Raw genomic sequence first — 18039 nt, 5'->3', positions numbered from 1 at the left:
TACTACCTTAAGAAGAAAAGGCAATACAATGAATTTATATTTGATGAAGTCGTGTTTAACAAGTGTCATTTTTTGTTTTTCTTTTTTTGTTTTTTCATGGGTTATCCTGACAGTGTCTTGTCTACACTTTTTTATAGAAACCCTAGATCCTGAATATTTTCTCCTTTTATGTTTACAGCTTTATGTTTACAGTTATTTCTATAATCCTTTTAGTGATTTTTTAATATATATAAAATGAGTTTTATGTATGATTCATTTCTCTCTCAGGATATCCAATTGTTCTGTGGCCATTTGTCCAAAAGTCCATCCTTTCTCCTCGGAAAGGCTTCTTCACTTTGTAAAAAAAAAAAAAATTGTTTATGCTTATCTCTGTGGGTCCATTTCTGGGTTTTATGTTCTGTTATCTTGGCCAATGGGTCTATCCTCTATCCATACCACTCTGACTTGCTAGGACAGGAACTGAATTACACTTTTATACAATTCGGGAAGAACTGGCATATTTACAATAATGAGTGTTCTAATCCGCGAACAGAACATATCTTTCCATTGTTTTCGGTCCACTTTGATTACATTTACCAGCATTGTCCAGATTTTAGCACCTGTGGCCTATACCTGTATTAATAAACATGCCCCTAAACATTTCATGGAGTGGTTTTAAGGGTTTTTTAAAAATTATTTTCACCAGTTTATTGCTAGTATATACACATCTATATGATATATCTATGATGATCTTTATTCTAAAATATTTCCAAAATTATTTATTACTCTTTGAATTTATATATTTGCATAATTAATTGTAGCTTCCTTTGTAGTTTTCGTGGAGATCATTCTCTCACCTGGAATTGGGCAACTGTCTCTTGCTCTTCTTCATCTGTATGCCTCTCATTGTTTGTCTTGCCTTATGGTTCTGACGGGCACATCCAGTCCTATGTGAACAGCAGTGTTGAGATAGGACTTGGTGGCCTTGCTCCCTACCCGTGGTGGGAAAGCTTTCAGTGTTCCATCTCTGTGTGTTCAACGAAGGGAAAGTGTTTGATAGTTCTCTTTACCAAACTGAAGATGTACTCCTTATAGTTAGTTCTCTGAAAACTTTTATCACTCTCATTCATATATTCATTCTTTCTTTTCCATGAGCACAAATAGGTTTTAAGCTGTGCAGCAAGTGGAAGAGAATTAAACCTACCTGAGAGAGTGAGGGAGATGCTTTCATCTGTCTTTCTTTTTTACTTTTTTAAAAGTTTATATATATTTGTCTGAGAACAAACTGAGGGTTGATAGGGGGTGGGAGGGAGGGGAGGGTGGGTGATGGGTACTGAGGAGGGCACGTTTTGGGATGAGCACTGGGTGTTGTATGGAAACCAATTGGTCAATAAATTTCATATATATATAAAAAAATAAAAAATAAATAAATAAATAAATTTTAAAAAGTTTATATATATTTGAGAGAGAGAAAGACAGAACCCAAGTGGGGGAAGGGCAGAGAGAGAGGGAGACAGAATGGGAATCAGGTGGAGGCTCCGAGGTGTCAGCAGAGAGCCCGACATGGCACTTGAACTCGGTAGCCATGAGATCTTGACCTGAACCGAATTCAGATATTTAAGTGATGGAGCCACCCAGGGGCCCCTCATCTGTCATTTAATACTTTGACTTTTATCACGACTGGTTTATTTCTACTTCTACATTGAAGACAAAGAGACAAGGAAGGAAGCCTGCTGAGAGAGATACCACTCCCTCTTGTCCAATATGAGGGTGGGTGAGAGGATACTTATGACATGGAAAAAATGGCATTTTCTCTCGCCCTTCTCCTGCTGGTTTCTTCACTTCCTTAGACTCCCTATCCCTCCTCACTTTCTTAAAATCCTGGGTCATCATTAGCATGATCACAATCCATCCCACATACCCCTCAAGGTTTAATCCCACCCGCCTTACTAACCACTCACCCCATCAAATCCAAATACTGCTCCCGCTGCAGCTGAGCCCCCAGCTGCCTGGCTGCAGGTGCACATGGCCATGATGACTGACCCTGCTGCTCTTTGGGGCATCCCAAGTCAGACACCCTGTGATCCTTCATTTCTCACATTCCTGTCTGTCGTCCATTGTTAGGGCTGTCCGTATCTACAGTGCACAGACTTCCTCAGTCTCCTTGAAGTGAGAAAATATCTTCCATCCAGAATCCACACTGGAAAGTAGAAGCTAGAAGATAAGTTTCATGGCATCACCCACTAATTGTTAGCAGGCTCGTGTTTTGTTTCCTTATTGACGACAAAAGATGATGTTCACTATGTGGGATGAGCTTAGGAGTTCCCTGGACTTACACCAACGGGTTAATATGACATAAAGAAATACAAAGCCATAGGATGCTCACAACTGAATTTGGGCAAAACAGATTGGCACCCCAAGACTAGGGGGATGTAAAGGCACCCCAGAATAGAAAGGGGTGCAGAACCCCCACAGTAGAGAGGAAGGGGAAAAGGCCTAAAATAAGAACAGGAACAAAGGCTCCCCATACAAAGGTATATGAGGTAAGCAAGATTAGACGTTCAAGGCAGAAGCACTCTCGAACCAGTACTATAGCAGAAAAACTGCTTTCACTGGAGGAAAGGACCAAGTTAGGTAAAGAGGTAAATTGAGCTACAGACCTCTACACTGCAGGCAAAGCAGCCCAGAGCAAAGATGGTTAACAAAAGAAAAGGTGCCTTGTTAACCCTGAGGTTGTTCCCCCTGTCTGCTTTAGCCCCTAGGCTGGCTCCTTGCTGACAGCAGACAGGTGGACTTGGGAATTGAAATCACAAACCAGGAGATCATGACTTGAGCTGAGGTCAGACATTTAACTGACTAAGCCATCCAGGGCCGCTTGTTAGCACAATGTTTTTATTTTTATTTTTTTTTAATTTTTTTTTCAACATTTATGTATTTTTGGGACAGAGAGAGACAGAGAATGAACGGGGGAGGGGCAGAGACAGAGGGAGACACAGAATCGGAAACAGGCTCCAGGCTCTGAGCCATCAGCCCAGAGCCCGACGCGGGGCTCGAACTCATGGACCGTGAGATCGTGACCTGGCTGAGTCGGACGCTTAACCAACTGCGCCACCCAGGCGCCCCAAGCACAATGTTTTTAAACTAAATACCCTGAGCCGTCTGAAAGCAGAACTGAAGGGTCCCCAGGTGGGAAAACAATCTCTGTATATAAAGAGGAGACAGCTTTCCTGCCCCAAGAGCACTCATTTGAGGCCCCCAGCTATTTTATGTGGTCTGTGCCCTGCAGGTTCTACTTGCCCAACACCCATACTGAGCACCTTCCTGGGAGGAAAAGAAAACAGAAATGCAACAAGGTCAGGAGTTGAGGGTTTGAGGAGAACAAAGGGGATGCCAACCTACCAGTCTCCACCAGGCCAGGAAATAGGCTGAGTGCTTCAGAGACAATGACCCAGAGGAAAAGTCCCAGTGCAGGAACAAAAGTAAACTTTGACCTAAAGCACATGCTTGAGTTGTTTTTGCAGGATTGAAACCTTGCCCCACAGGGTAATGAGGTTAAAACAGTCACCAGCAGGACCCCCACTGACACCCTTCTTTTCACAGGAAGTTCATCTATTTCAGATGCAAACAGCAGAAAGAGCCTGGGAGCCTAGACCAGTTTTATCTCCTTCAACAGCTTCACCAGTGCAGATGGACCAGGGAGTGTCCTCCAGGGACCTCTGCCTCTTTATAACGTTAAGTCTCTGCCCTAGGAGGAGGACAAGCTTCATTGACCTACCACATGATGGGGACACAAGCTCCTGTTCTCCATATTCCTGCACAACCTCATGCCCACTCTTGCATAAGATGACAAAACTCCCTTTTCTGGGTATCCATCCTAGCCCTGATTGAAAGGAACCCACTTGCCTCCACTCAGGGAGACACAGCTTTGATAATTCTTGTCCCTGATCCCCTTATCTGTGGCAAATAAAGTTTCCTTTGTGTGACAGCATCTGCTGAAGCCTCTGCCTGTACCTCACCAAGGAGAGAACTCAAAGGAGCTCCAACACTTCTAAGTAATATATTTCATCCCTTAACTTGGAAACCTGCCTTCTCTCTATTCTCTGTGGTTTTAGTGACATTTAAGTGTATTAATAAGAAATTTCAGAAAATATTGAGTAACAGTTTTCTTAAAATTATCTTTGTCTGCTCATTTTCACCCTTTATATCAAAGTAAGTTAGAAAAAAATGAAATAATTTTAAAGGTATGTGTTGTTAAGGGAGGTCTCCTTTTATTGTTATCAGTTTAGACTTAATATTTTTCATGAAAAATTCTGAGTAGCTGAAGTAATATCCACATGAGACTTATTATGTATCAACTTCTCCAACCTGGAAGTGAAAATCAATGATAAATGAACACAAAACCAGCCCAGAATCCCTGGTGGCCTCGCTACCAAGCTCACACCACAAATCATGAGCGTCAGTGGAAAGAGAAGTCAGTTCCCGAAAAGGCTGGGGTGACAGAAGGGGAAAGCTAGCCGTGGGTCTGAACCACCATCACTCGAAAAAGCCCCTGAGAGTGAAGACACAGGACAGCAAGTGGAGAGACCCAAGCCCTGACCACAAGACGGGCATCCAGGCGAGCAATAGTGAAACGGGAGGTCTCAGATGCAATGCTGTGGGCAGATGGGTGAGAAAGCCAAGTCAGGAAGGACGCTCTGGAAACATCTCACTAAGGAAAAAGAGGGGGAGGAGACATGTACAGTCTGCCGGGCATGAGAGAATGGGAAAAAGAGAAAGGCCACAGAGCCCACACCCCACCATGAGGAAAGAGAAAATGTATGAGACAAAAACTTGAAATATGGACCGTAACACATAATATTATTTTTCATAATAATAAACAACACCGGCTAAATTATTGAACAAAATTTCAGCATGCAGAAATCTACAAAATAAAAAATGACAATGGGGGACAATATTCATCGGAAAATAAACTTTTAAAAAAGAATCTGTGATTACACACCATCCTGGAAAATAATTATGTTATTTCGACAGCCTCTATTAAAATTGCAGCCATCTAGATAGATCCGCGTGTCCTCGGCACAAGATGAACACGTCTCTAGATGAAACGATGAAACGTTCCCTGTATTTAAATATGGTGCCCATGATGTTCCTACAACAATGCACACGCTGATGCCACTGAAAGGTGTGCTTCCGGGGGCACGTGGTCTGTGATTCAGCACCTGTGAAATGTGCACAACAGGAAAATCACTGCAGACAGAAAGGAATTTTTGGCTCCAAAGGGCTGATGCAGGGGGGCCATGGACTCACTGCTCGGGGGTCAGGGGTTTTTCTGCAGGTGATGGAAATGTTGTCAATTTGATCCTGATGATGTTTGCCAAACTCAGGAAACATACTACAGACCACTGAATCGTACCATTTAAATCACTGCACTTTATGCCTGTAAATTATCTTAAGAGATTTGTCTTATTTTTAGAAGAAAACAACATGAGACGAAGCTACTGTCACTGACTCTTCATAGTTGTTCTGTGCTCAGAGAGTCAGACCCTCAGACCCTCCGGGGTGTCCTCGGTCTCCCTGTTTATTTGTCACTGGCAGTGACCATGGGAAACTGGGGCACGTTGCTGTATCATTTGCCCACGGGCTTAGAGCACTGTGTCAGTAATGACCAGCCTCGTCCTCAGGCCGCAGGCCCGAGATGATCAGAGAGGCCCTGTTCTCGAGAACCCAGCTGGGATCCCGGAGGGCCTAGTGCTTCTGAGCATCTCAGCTTTGGGGACACGGTGGGGAATCTGTGGGTACCAGCCCACCTAATACGACCCAACATTGTTGCTGATTCCAGTGCAGCTGAGGGTGACCTTCTAGCCCACAGACCCTGATAAAGAGGCTTCCTGTGTCAACACAGACAGTGCCCGGGACCCAGCAACAGAGCAGTGGAGACACAGGTCAGTATCAGGTTATTACTCACAGTGTGTTCTCAAAATGGGGGAAACAAGCAACTTAGGGGTCCCCCGAAAGCAATTCTTCAGCTTTCCACAGCCAGTAACCTGAGCAGAGAGCAAGGAAGGTGAGGAGGGGAAGGGTCCAGGCCAGGGTGGAGATACTCCAGGCTGTGGTCCTGAGCCCTCAAGGGAGAGACCTGCACAAAGCCTCTCTTATCCTCTCCCTTCCTGGAAGAGAGAGGGGAAGCCTTCATGCAAATCTCTCCCTCCCCTGGGACTGAATGTGGTGACAGCTGAGTGTGGGGTGGGTGGGACTAGGGAAACTCCTCTAGGCACAATTTTGCAGGGGGCACAAAGCAGGGTTCCAGGCCTGGGTTCTCAGCTGGGACCCCTCCCACACAGACACCACTCAGGCACAGGCCTACACCGCCCCCTGCAGTCTCAGTGTCCAGTCGCACCCATGACTGGAAGGGACATCCTGGAGCTGTGAGAGAGACACCAGGGCACTAAGGACTTCAGTCAGCCTGGCATACTGTCCACCCCCACACAGGGCCAGATCTTCTCCTCCCTCAGGGCTTCTGCAGGTGCCACCACACCTCAGTCCTTGCTGCACACACAGGGCCTCCTCAGCATGAATCACCCTGGGCTCCTCCCACTACTTAGAGACTTGTGTTGTTGGGGCCAAGAGTCATCGACCACTGGGGGATGATGTTTCCGCCCAGTGAGCACAAGAGCGGAGAGCATGCACGCCCCTCCACAACCTTTTTTGGGAGACCTGGGGGGACAGTTCAGTTTTCTCATCTCACTTCCCATTCTGGCGGGCCAGTCCCCATTACCCTCTGCACTGACTTCGATGAGGTAGATCAATGACGGTGCATGGCTATAGATCACGTGAGTATATTCTATCTCTCTATCATCTATCAAACTTTGCATTTTCTACATTACCTATAATTGGTATGGTATCAGTCCCCAAGCAGACACATATATCAATGGTACAGATTGAAAAAGGCCAGACATAGGGTGGCTCAGTCGGTTGGGTGTCAGACTCTTGATTTCAGTTCGGGTCATGATCTCCACTTCTGTGATTGAGCCCTGAGCCGGGTTCTGAGCCTACTTGGGATTCTCACTCCCTCTCTCTCTGCTCCTTCCTCTCTCTCTCTCTCTCTCTCTCTCTCTCTCTCAAAATAAATAAATAAACCTAAGAATACCCAAATAATATAAATAAAAAGGTCAGAAATAAGTGCAAGTTCCCCTTGACAAGCACAGAGAATGTAGACTGAGAATGAGGCCTTTCCTCAGTCTCTGGAGGAGAGCACACATGGATTTTGCAGGGAATTCAGAGAAGAATAAGCATGAATCATACAGCAGATGCCTCATAGGAGGTCCTCAGTTCTCACGGATGTTCCCTGACACACTTTGGGAAAGAAAGCTGGAGTTTCTGGACCCCCTGCAGCAGGCACACGGATCCCCGTGCCATGGGCTGCAGCGTGCACCCACGTGGTCATTCCAGGGTAAGAAGCACAGCCTAACGAACGCTCCCACCTGGGACCGGCCACATCCGCAAAGAGCCCCCATGGGAGCTGCCCTCTGCCCTCTGCTACTTCCTGCATTGGCATGAGCTCCTGGGGCCCTGGCTTCTCTGTACACCCAGCTGACACACTCCCTTCCTGGGTGCACAGTTACTGTTTGGGATGATAAAAAGCTTTGAGAAATGGAGAGTCGTGATGGTCACCCAACATGATGAATATATTTCGTATCTCTGAATTGCACAAGAAAGTGATGAAAAGAGTAAATTTCCTGTTGTGTGTATTTTCATAATTAAAAATTACTAGCTGAAAATCCATCTTATGTTAAAGAAGTTCCACTCACACCAACCTCTTTCCCATCTTTATATGTGTTACCCTATTCTAACTCATCCTCATCACTAAAAATTGACAGAGATTTTATTATCTTTTTCCTGTAGGTTCCACATATAAATGAGATAAAAAAGCATTTGCCTTTCTGTGTAGGCCTTATTTCTCTTAGGGTCATGTCCCGCAGGTTCGTCCATGTTGTCACATATGACAAGACATTCTCCTGGAAGGGCTCATGGGATCGACTTCCTTTATACAACATAGTGCCCCGCAGCCCCTCTACTGCATGGATCACGGACAACCCCGATGCGGCAGGAGAGGAGAGGAAGACACAGTCCATTCTTCTGGGCTCCAGAAACCAGCCACATGCTGCCCATGGGCCCTGATGGTGTCAGCTGTAGGGAAGTCACGTCGGTGAAATCACCCAAGCAGACTAAAAATTTTGCTGCACTGGTGGCACTCCCACCTGTCCCTCACAAGCCCCACTGAGAAGTTTGCTGACTGGCACACACAGTTTCTCCCAGGGGCAGTCACCCTCTCCTGACATCACAAATGAAGGGCAGGTACCCAGCCAGTGGGCCAGGCCAGCTCTGTGTCTGTGATTCCTTAGTGTCTCCTCACTGGGACACAGAGCTACTCAGTCAACCCTGAGCACAGGAGCCTGGAGGGAAGGGAGGGCCTCTGCTCTCACCCCTGGAGGAACACAGGCCATGCTGTGGAGGACTGTCTGCTGTGGGCACGGTCTGTAGACTCTGATCAGAAAACTAAGGCAAGTTGATGGATCCTTGTGAAGAGAAAAAAAAGCGAAATCCACAGGCTCTAATTTTTACGTGTGAACCACTAGGCAAAATTTCTGCATCATTATAACTTTTTTGTTGTCTTTGGTTTGCTTTATTGTTGTTGTCATTTTTCTTTCCTTTTTTTTTCTTTTTTTCGTAGAGTTCACACAGGTTTGATAGGAAATTGGGAAGAAGGACATTCAGATCCAGTAGCTACACCCAAGTATAGTAATTGTGCATTCAATTTACATTAGACTTCAGAGACTCAGACTACAGTGGTCTAAGCAGGCTGGGTATTTGTCCCACTTCCTCATGTGTCTGTGTCACAGTGACCAGCACTACTAGGCCAGATTGCACAGTAATAGTCAGCCTCGTCCTCAGGCTGCAGCCCAGAGATGAGCAGAAGCCCTGCATTGGCAGAGGCATCTTTGGACCCGGAGAAGCGGCTGGGGACCCCAGGGCCCTGGTGCTTATCTGAGTCTGAGTAGTAGTACAGGAGATACCGGGGAGGGCTCCCTGGATTCTGTTGGTACCAGTATATGCTATAGCTTCCAACATTGATGTCCCTGCTCAGGGTGCAGGTGAGTCTGGCTGTTGTTCCCAGAGATGCAGAGAGAGAGGCTGGCTGAGTCACGACAGGCTGGGACAGGGAACCTGCAAACACAGACACAGCAGAGGGAAGAGAAGGAACAGCGCACATGGGATTAGGGAGCTGAGCCACAGGGGTTTCACTCTGGCTGCAGGCCCACCCTGGGACACTGGGTCCTGTCCCTACCTGTGCAGTGGCAGAGGAGCACGACGAGGACGGGGATCCAGGCCATGGTGACACACGCCCTTCCTAGACCACAGAGCCAGGGCTCGGCTGCCCTGGGCCTCTCTTATCCCCAGTCCACAGAGCTCAAAAGGAGGGGCTGCTCATGCAAATGGGACCCACCCCTGCTGCTCGCTCCTGTGCACTTAGAGGTCTGCAGCCCCTTGACAGGAAGACTGTGTGATGCACTAGTTTCCCCCTGGGTGGGCCTGGAAGAAGCAGCTGCTGGAACCACATACAGGCCCAGGTTCAGGGACTCCGCTAGGAACAGAGAAGACACCTGCCCTGTCCCCACTGGAAACAAGGGGTCCAGCCCTGGGGCTTTCTACTCTGGAGGGCTACTCAGCAGGGAGCCCCCTTCCTGTAGAAAGGGTGACCTTGTCACCGTGCCCCCTGCTGGTGTCTGGGTGAACCTCTCCTTTCCCAATGCAGGCTTCCCTGGTGCCTGTGTTTCCACCACCTGAGAGTGTCCCTCCAGGGAAAGAGAAAGGTCCTGCTCTACATCAGGCATCCTTCATGGATGGGGTCTGATGACAGGGACACATGCAGTCCTGACTCAGTACAACCTGTGAACCACTATGGAGCTGAGGACAAGATACATGGGAGAGGGAAGAGAAACCATCTGTCCCAATGGAACAGCTCAGACGATGCATGCTGGCTCTGGGTGCCGGATGTGGACAGGAGCTCACCTAGGGGACACACACTCACACAGGAGGACACGTAATGTGGGCATGCTGGGTCCCTCCAGAGCAGGGGAGACAAGACACAAAAAACCCTGATGGGGGTGCTGCAGGTGGGGGGACAGAGCAGGGCTGGGCATCCAGCAGGGACCACTGCAAGGCCATCTTGCGGCCTCACCTCCGTGTTTGGGGAGATTTAAAATCCTGTCTGTGCAAATCATCAAGAGCACCTGCTAGACACAAGGAGAGGGAACCTACCAGCTGAGGGATTGGGGGAGCACCAGTGCCGTCTGGTGGACACGGGATGCACAGCGACCCAGGGCCTGGAGCTGGGGCCTGGATCCCTGCCCCTCATCCCCCCTACTCACTGTTGCAGACTCTTCATGGTGGATTCTGACACTAACACATATGCATGGAAGTTTCATCCATGTGTTTTGTGGCCTGATAACTCATTTCTTTCTCCTGCATCCTATTCCATGTGTGGACATACAGATATTGTTTATCCATTCTAAAGGGTGCATTGATCACTTTGGGGTCTTGGCAATCATAAATAAGACAGCAACAAACATTTAGGTGCATATTCTAGTTGCACAAAAGAACCTCATATAGAGTAATCCGTAGGACTGTTCTTTTTGCATTATATCATTATGGCTTTGTTTGCCTTGGAAGACACTGCCAAGGAATCTTCCCAAGTGATGGGGCTTTTCGCACTCCCACCAGCAGTGAATGAGAGTTCCTGCTGCCCCACATCCTCGGTAGTATTGGTGCTGGCACTGTATTGAACTTTAGCCATGGTCATGGGAGGCCTCTGGTACGTCCTTGTTCAATTTGTAATACCACAATGACACATGAAGTTGGAAATCACTTTGCATGTGTAATAGTCATTTTGTCTATCTTCCTTGTTAAGGGATCTGTTCAGATCTGCTCATTGGGAAGGCACTGCCCAGCACCAGGGAACTCAGGAGCTCAGCAGAGCTCTATCACAGGAAAAAGGGAGAAAGTGAGTGTGGAGTCTGACACAGGACTCGATCCCAACACCCTGGGATCATGACCTGAGCTGAAATCAAAGAGTTGGACGCTCCACCAACTGGGCCACCCAGGTGACCCTCAACAGTTTATTTTTAAGTAACGTCTGTACCTAAAGTGGGGCTTGAACTCACGAACCCAAGGTCAAGAGTTGCATGCTCTAACCACTGAGACAGCCAGGCTCTCCTTCACTGAGTCATTTGTAACTCTGAACAAGCTAGTTTGCCTTCGAAAATATGAACACAGGGTGAATAAGGATCACTCTGAAGATATAACTGAAGGAAGGGATATGGCACTCTCAGATCATCTTATTCCCGGACAACAAATAATCTTTTGGAAGATCTGACAACAAAAGTCACTCCTGGAACCTCTTGACAGGGGATGCCACCAGGTCTAGAGAGTGGAGGGAGAATTTCTCTCACTTCCCTATGGATCTAAAGCACTGTGTAAGCATTGGTACTATCTTGGCATATATGACACTAAGAGTCACTTCCTTGCACACGAGATTCCAGAGACGTCAGAACAGATGCATTGGTCAAAACATCTTTGGATCCAGAAAATGACAGGGCACTGGGATCTCTGGTGTGGTATTTGACCCTGCCTTGAATCGCAGGAGATATCACGGAGGGTTCCATGGCTTCTACTGGCACCATTATGCATATTTCTTAAAACAACAATGATGTCATTTCTCAGGGTGAAAATGAGTCTATTTGATTCTTCAGAGATGCGGAGAAGGAGGGTGTCTGAGTCAGCACAAGCTGGCAGAAAGAACTTGCAAACACAGACACTCATGGGTGATGGGGCAGGGATGGAGGTGAAGCTGCTTGGAGGTCTGATCCAAAGGTGTGGACATAGGCTCAGAGGCTGCTTTGGGTCACCGAGGACCGTCCTTACCTGTGAGGTAAGAAGAGAACACAAGGACAAGAGGTTACACCATGGTGGTCACAGTCCTACTGAGAACCCATGGCTAGAGCTAGGCTGTCCCAGGCATTTCTTATCTCCTTCAGTGGCCTCTGGGAAATGCGGTTGTACTTAGGGTTGCATTTTCTTTCTTGATAGTATCTTTGGGTGTACAAAAATAGGAACTTTTGAGAAGCCCAATTGATGATCATCCCTCCCCCTTTTTTGGGTGTTTCTTATGATATCCTATGTGAAGAATCTCTTGCCAAGCTCAAAAATCATGGGGATTTCCTTCTTGTTTTCTTCTAAGATCTTTATAGTTTTAGCTCTAAAATTAAGATCTTTGATCCATTTTACATCCATTTTTGTTTATAGTATGTGGTAAGAGTCTAACTTCATACTTTTGTGTGTGGATATCTAGTTGGCCCAGCACCATTGGTTGGAGAGAACTTTTTTTTCAGAGTACATTCTCTGAGCATCCTTTTGAAAATCAATTGACCATAGATGAATGATTCATTTCTGGCCTCTGAGATATGTTTTACTTATCCCTATGTCTATCCTTAGGCAGGTACCACATTCATGTTGACTATAGCTTCATAAGTAAGTTTTAGTGAGTTTTGAAATCTAAAAAAAAATTTTTTTAATGTTTATATATTTTTGAGAGAGAGAGAGATGGACACAGAGTGCGAGCAGGGGAGGAGCGGAGACACAGGGACACACAGAATCCGAAGCAGGCTCCAGGCTCCGAGCTTTCAGCACAGAGCCCAATATGGGGCTCGAACTCACGTGAGAACATGACCTGAGCAGAAGTTGGATGCCCAACCAACTGAGCCACGCAGGTGCCCCAGTGAGTTTTGAAAACTAGAATTGTCAGTCCTGAAAATGTGTTCTTCTTCAGGATTTTTTGGGTGTTCTAAGTCCCTGCAATTCCACAGAAATTTAAGATCATCTTTTCTTAGAGTGAAAAATAGGCATGTGGGCATTTGATAGGGATTGCATTTAATCTACTAATTGCTACTAATTGCTTCCTAACAATTATAGTTCTTTATGTTTTGTAAGGTAAATAAGATAAAATAATAAAACATTTAAGTATGAACCATCTGTTTACTTTTGTCTTAGTACAGAAAAACTATAAAGATAAATGTGGGTCCATTAGTAAACTTGGGTTGTTATTTATTTAAATATTTTATTATGTTTCTAGAAATTGTGAAAGGTAGTCATAAATTTGCTAATCTAAAGAATACTGGCATAGCAAACAGTTCACAGTTGCTTCCTATTTAATTTTCACTAGAAAACTAAGGTCTCTAGAGTTAGGAATTCTAATAAATATAACTTAGGCTACTAAAAACAATAAGGAAAACAACTACGTGCTCCAGGAAAGTAAGACATGTGTTTTTTGAGGGGAAAAAGTATGAAGAAAGGGAATACATTTTGTGTTGAAGGAAAAGAAAAACAATTTTGTCCTAACATGAGTCCGGTTATTCAAAGAATCCTTAGATCGAGATCTAAATGTTTAAGAGAAAGCTGTAGTAGGATTTTGGGAAAGAAACCTGGAAAGGAATTTTAAGTGTGGTCAGTACTGGTTAAATTTTTAAAATATTCAGTAAATAAATGAGGTTTCATATCAAAATGCATGGATGAAAAATTAAAATTGTGTTTTCTCTGGGTTAAAAGGCCAAAATTTTCTTGAACTATTGGTCTGCTCTTATTAAAAATGGAAATAAAAGGTTTATTCACTTTTAACCTTATCTGCCTAGAATACAAGCACTCTGTTTTACCAAAATACTTCCTGTGTTTATCAGAAATGTCATTCATTGAAAACAAATTATTTATAATATTTCAGAAGTCTTATATGTTGCTTATAACTAGGTAACGTTCTCTACTTACCTTTAAAATGTGTTTGTGTTGTGTGTCACAGGAATAAACACATTTTCTTGTCAATTGCATCGTAATGAACTCTACTCATGTCTTTGGCCATGACCACTTTTATGGCTTCTCATGTACAGTGACCATGTTACTCCCATGCTCCTGCAATGTGTTTCATCGTCAAGGATATTCATGGAGAGGACTTTTGACAACCTTCCTTTACAACATGTTTAGCTTCTGTGTCCTCTCTCTTCTCCCAGACACTGTCGACTCCCTGAACATGGGGACCCTTCCTGTCACATCCACATGGGACCCACACCCCTAGAGTCATTTGTGGCACACACTAGGTGTTCAGGAAGTGCTATGGATGCACATTATCTGGGCAGTAGGGTATCAACAGTCAGGCACACCTGGACTCTTTGTTCCTGGCTCTGTCCTGACCTGTCACGGACTCTGTCCCCAGGGCAGCTGGCCCCTGACACCCAGGAATTTCTCCCCGGTAGGAGAATCTCCTACAATGTGCTCCAGCCGGGGACAGGCTTGGGGGCCTGAGGTTAATAGAATATGGATCATTTGCTAACCAAAGTTCCTTGACATTGTTCTCACACTACAGTTTACAGCAAACGAAGGAAGCAGCTGACTTGGCCAAAGGGAGGAGGCTGCAAGAGGACCCCCGTTGCTGGGGAAACAGCAGATTTTTGTCTCACTTCTCCAAAGGACTGGGCACTGCATAAGCAATGAGTTTCTTGTCCCACGCTGAGCCGTGATCATCAGCCTCGTCGTCCTCCTGGAGCCCAGTGATGGTCAAGGAGCCTGTGTTGCCAGACTTGGAGCCAGAGAACTGGGACCCCCAAAGGCCAAGTGTTCTCGTGGAGAATGGCTTTAGGGGTCATTCCTGGGGGGTGTTGGTACCAAAACACACAATAACCAGCCCCAATGTTGGCTGGGCTTCCAGTGCAGGAAATGGTGAGTGTCTGGCCCAGGGACCCAGACACTGAAGATGGCTGCTGAGTCAGCCCAGACTGGGCCAAGGACCCTGGAAGAAGAAGAGACAGAGAGGATGAGGCTGGGGTCTAGAGACAAGAGGAGCAAGCAGGGCCCCTTCCCCTGTCTCTGCATCCAGTCACCTGTGCAGTGAGCAAGTACGATGAGGAAGAGAGAGACCCAGTCCTTGGTGGAAGCCGTTCCTCATGACTGCTCCTGCCCTCTGTGACCCCACAGCTGAGCAGACCTTCCCTAACCCCTCCTTCCCCTCGTCATCCTCTGAGAGAGGGAGGACCCATCCATGCATGAGACCCCCAGCTCTCTGACCCTTCACAGGCCCCGGTTGGTCCCTCATCCTGAGGAGGTCAGGGGTGGGCAGGGCAGGGGCTGTGTGGGGCCAGGGGGTGGGGAGGTCCCAGATGGGAGCCCTGAGCAGAAGGCAAAGGCAGTGCCAGGTGGCAGATTCAAGTCTCAATAACCCTGACCCCTCAGAACCAGGCCCTGAGTGACCCCTAGTGTCCAGTCACAGACACACCATTGTGTGACATGGTGACCAGCGCCCATCAGAGAGACAGCTCCAGCCTCCCCACTGCTCCCTTGCTCGTTCATGGGTCAAGACTGAGCTGGCATCTCTGGGACACACTCCTTTGAGATCATGATCAAGCTCAGAACAGTGACAGGTCTCCATGGACAGGTGTTCCCTTCCGTCCAGGAGGCTGGCCGTTCCTCTTATGGGATTCCTCCCTGGTCTCCGGAACTCCCCTTCCACACATGTTCACACAGCCCTGAGGAGTTGGGGAGCACTCCTTTCTGGGTTGTATAGAAGCCCTCGTGTCTGTTCCTAGAAGGGTTAAGCCCTAAAAAACTTGGTCATCTGTCACCATTTCCACCAGCTTAGAAAACAGTTCTCCACACACTGTGGGCACAGATTCCCTCCTATAATCTGTTCTGCAAGCACATAGACCCAACTCTGCAAGAGCCCTGCCAAGCGAGGCTGTGTGTGGCATTGACCTCAGAGCACAAAGGGCAAACCTGCCAGAAGTTCTAGGAGGGAAGGAGTGACAGCTGTAGGTGTTCTGACAGGGACCTGTTGGCAGACTTCATGTGTTAATCACCTATTAGACAACTGTTACCTTAAAACGGATGTGTCATTTTTTCCAAAAACTCAGCTCCGAAAGAGTGATTTAAACTCAGTGACAGTTTCAATGGGAAGGTACAGGTTCAATTGCGAGTGTGTTTCCCCGGACCCATGTTTCTTGCAGACAGAATATGATTTAAAATAGTGGTTGCCAAATGCATGAAAACATAATGGAAAATATGTGACATTTAGTTCTTGGTTGAAGAGGGGCCAATACCTTGCTTAAATCACTTGATTCATTTTTGTTATTACTATTCTTATTATTATTTTAATAAAGATTTTGCATATTAGGTCTGGTCTAACAGGTAAAGTAGGAAAGCCCAACATGGTGCCCTGGGAAACACCATGAGGAGCCTGTTCCAGTGAACCTCACACTGATCTCTCTGGTGGAATGAACAAACACAGAGTTTGCTGCATGGAACGATGAGGGGTCAGACTCCTCTCCGGGTGGGTAAAGCAATGGTCACTGTGTCTTGTGTTCACCGTGTTCAGGATAGAAAAATTGCTCAGTCAGCCGCCGCTGATTAGAGGAATGATTTTCCACTAGCTAAGGCCAATTTGACCCAGAAAATTCTTTCAAAGATCCCATATTGACTCCAGCTGAGGTGGAGATAAGGGGCACTGTGTCTCTGAGGTCACAGGCCCTGTAGCCCTGAGTTGAGACAGACGTTTCAGCAGAGGCCTATCCTGGCTGGAGGTGTCACTGGAGTGTCTGGGGGTGACAGTCCAGCCCTGAGAGGATGCAGAGTGTGCCTCGTGTCCCCGTGGGCCTTGAGCTCCAAGGGAGCAACACTGAGGCTGCTGTCCCAGAATCAATGCACTGATCAGCTTCATGCGCTACCTGGAACCCAGACATGGTTGGGGGCTCAGCCGCCCATGGGGACAGAGACTCACCCACGGATCCCTGAGCTTCAGCCTCACCCCAGGAGAGCAGGTGTTCAAAGCAAGTCCTGCCCTGCTGATGGGACTCCAGTGACACTCGCTGTCACTGGGTTTCCTGCTCATGGGGATTCTGTTTCCTCGATTGTGACGCTGATGAAGGCTGGGTGAGCACAGGTTGACAATGACTCCTGGGGAGACAGAGGAACCTGGAAAGTGTCAAGTCCAGGACACTATACACTAGCTCATGCTGGACAAAGCAGGAAAGAATATCCAATGGGAAGAAGACAGTGTCTTCAACAAATGGTGTGGAGTAAACTGGACAGCAACGTGCAGAACGTGCAGAAGAACGACTGCACCACTTTCTTACACCATATATCAAAAATGAACTCAAAATAGATGAAAGGCCCACGGGTGAGACAGGGAACCGTCAAAATCCAAGAGAAGCGCGCAGACAGCAACCTTTGACCTCGGCCATAGCAAATTCTTACTGGAACTGCAGGACACAAGGGCAGGCCTCCCCTCGATGAGCCACTCGGCATGAAGTTTTTTTATTTATTATTTTTAACAAATGTTCGCATGTTTACTTACTTTTGAGACAGAGAGCACCAGAGCATCGGTGGGGGAGGGGCAGAGAGAGAGGGAGACACAGAATCTGAAGCAGCTTCCAGGCTCCAAACTGTCAGCACAGAGCCCCACTCAGGGCTTGATCCCACGAACCATGAGACCATGACGCAAGCAGAAATTAGACGCTTAACAGACAGAGCCACCCAGGCACCCTGGCATGATGGTCATTTTGAGTTAAAAAGCAGTCGATGCCCATACACTCAGGAAAAGCTCTTCATGTCTCTTCAACTGACTAAAAAATTCAGTGGTAGCACCTGTTCCGGGAAGACAGCTGGCACCACAGACAACTGCACTAGGATATGGACATGGGGTGGGGCAGACCGTGGGGCAAAGGGGGCCAGCAAAGCCTGTTTAGTCACAGTCCTCTCTCTGTGTCCCATCGTTTCCCAGGGGCCCTGCACATATTGTTTATGAAACATCTACTCTACTCTTCTTCTTCTCTCTGTGATGTGCATTTCTTTGCATTGAATACTAGAACCCTACCTCATCCATGTAATTCAGAAAAACATAGACCTCATTTTTGCTCTGGGTGTCTTTTGAATTTCAAGGTCTCTGTTGATTCCCATATGTTCTCTATT

The 18039-nt window shown here is 46.8% G+C and overlaps 1 gene segment (V, D, J or C); it reads right to left on the bottom strand.

Moving 5' to 3' along the window:
- Positions 1–7640: 7640 nt before the first annotated feature.
- On the bottom strand, positions 7641–9457 carry LOC122478433. The segment is given in 2 exon segments: positions 7641–9204; positions 9326–9457. Coding segments are annotated over 2 exon segments (390 nt in total).
- Between the last annotated feature and the right edge of the window lie 8582 nt (positions 9458–18039).

The sequence above is a fragment of the Prionailurus bengalensis genome, unplaced genomic scaffold (assembly GCF_016509475.1).
Source record: "Prionailurus bengalensis isolate Pbe53 unplaced genomic scaffold, Fcat_Pben_1.1_paternal_pri Un_scaffold_61, whole genome shotgun sequence".
Taxonomy (NCBI): domain Eukaryota; kingdom Metazoa; phylum Chordata; class Mammalia; order Carnivora; family Felidae; genus Prionailurus; species Prionailurus bengalensis.
This window is presented reverse-complemented; position numbering and strand designations above follow the sequence as displayed.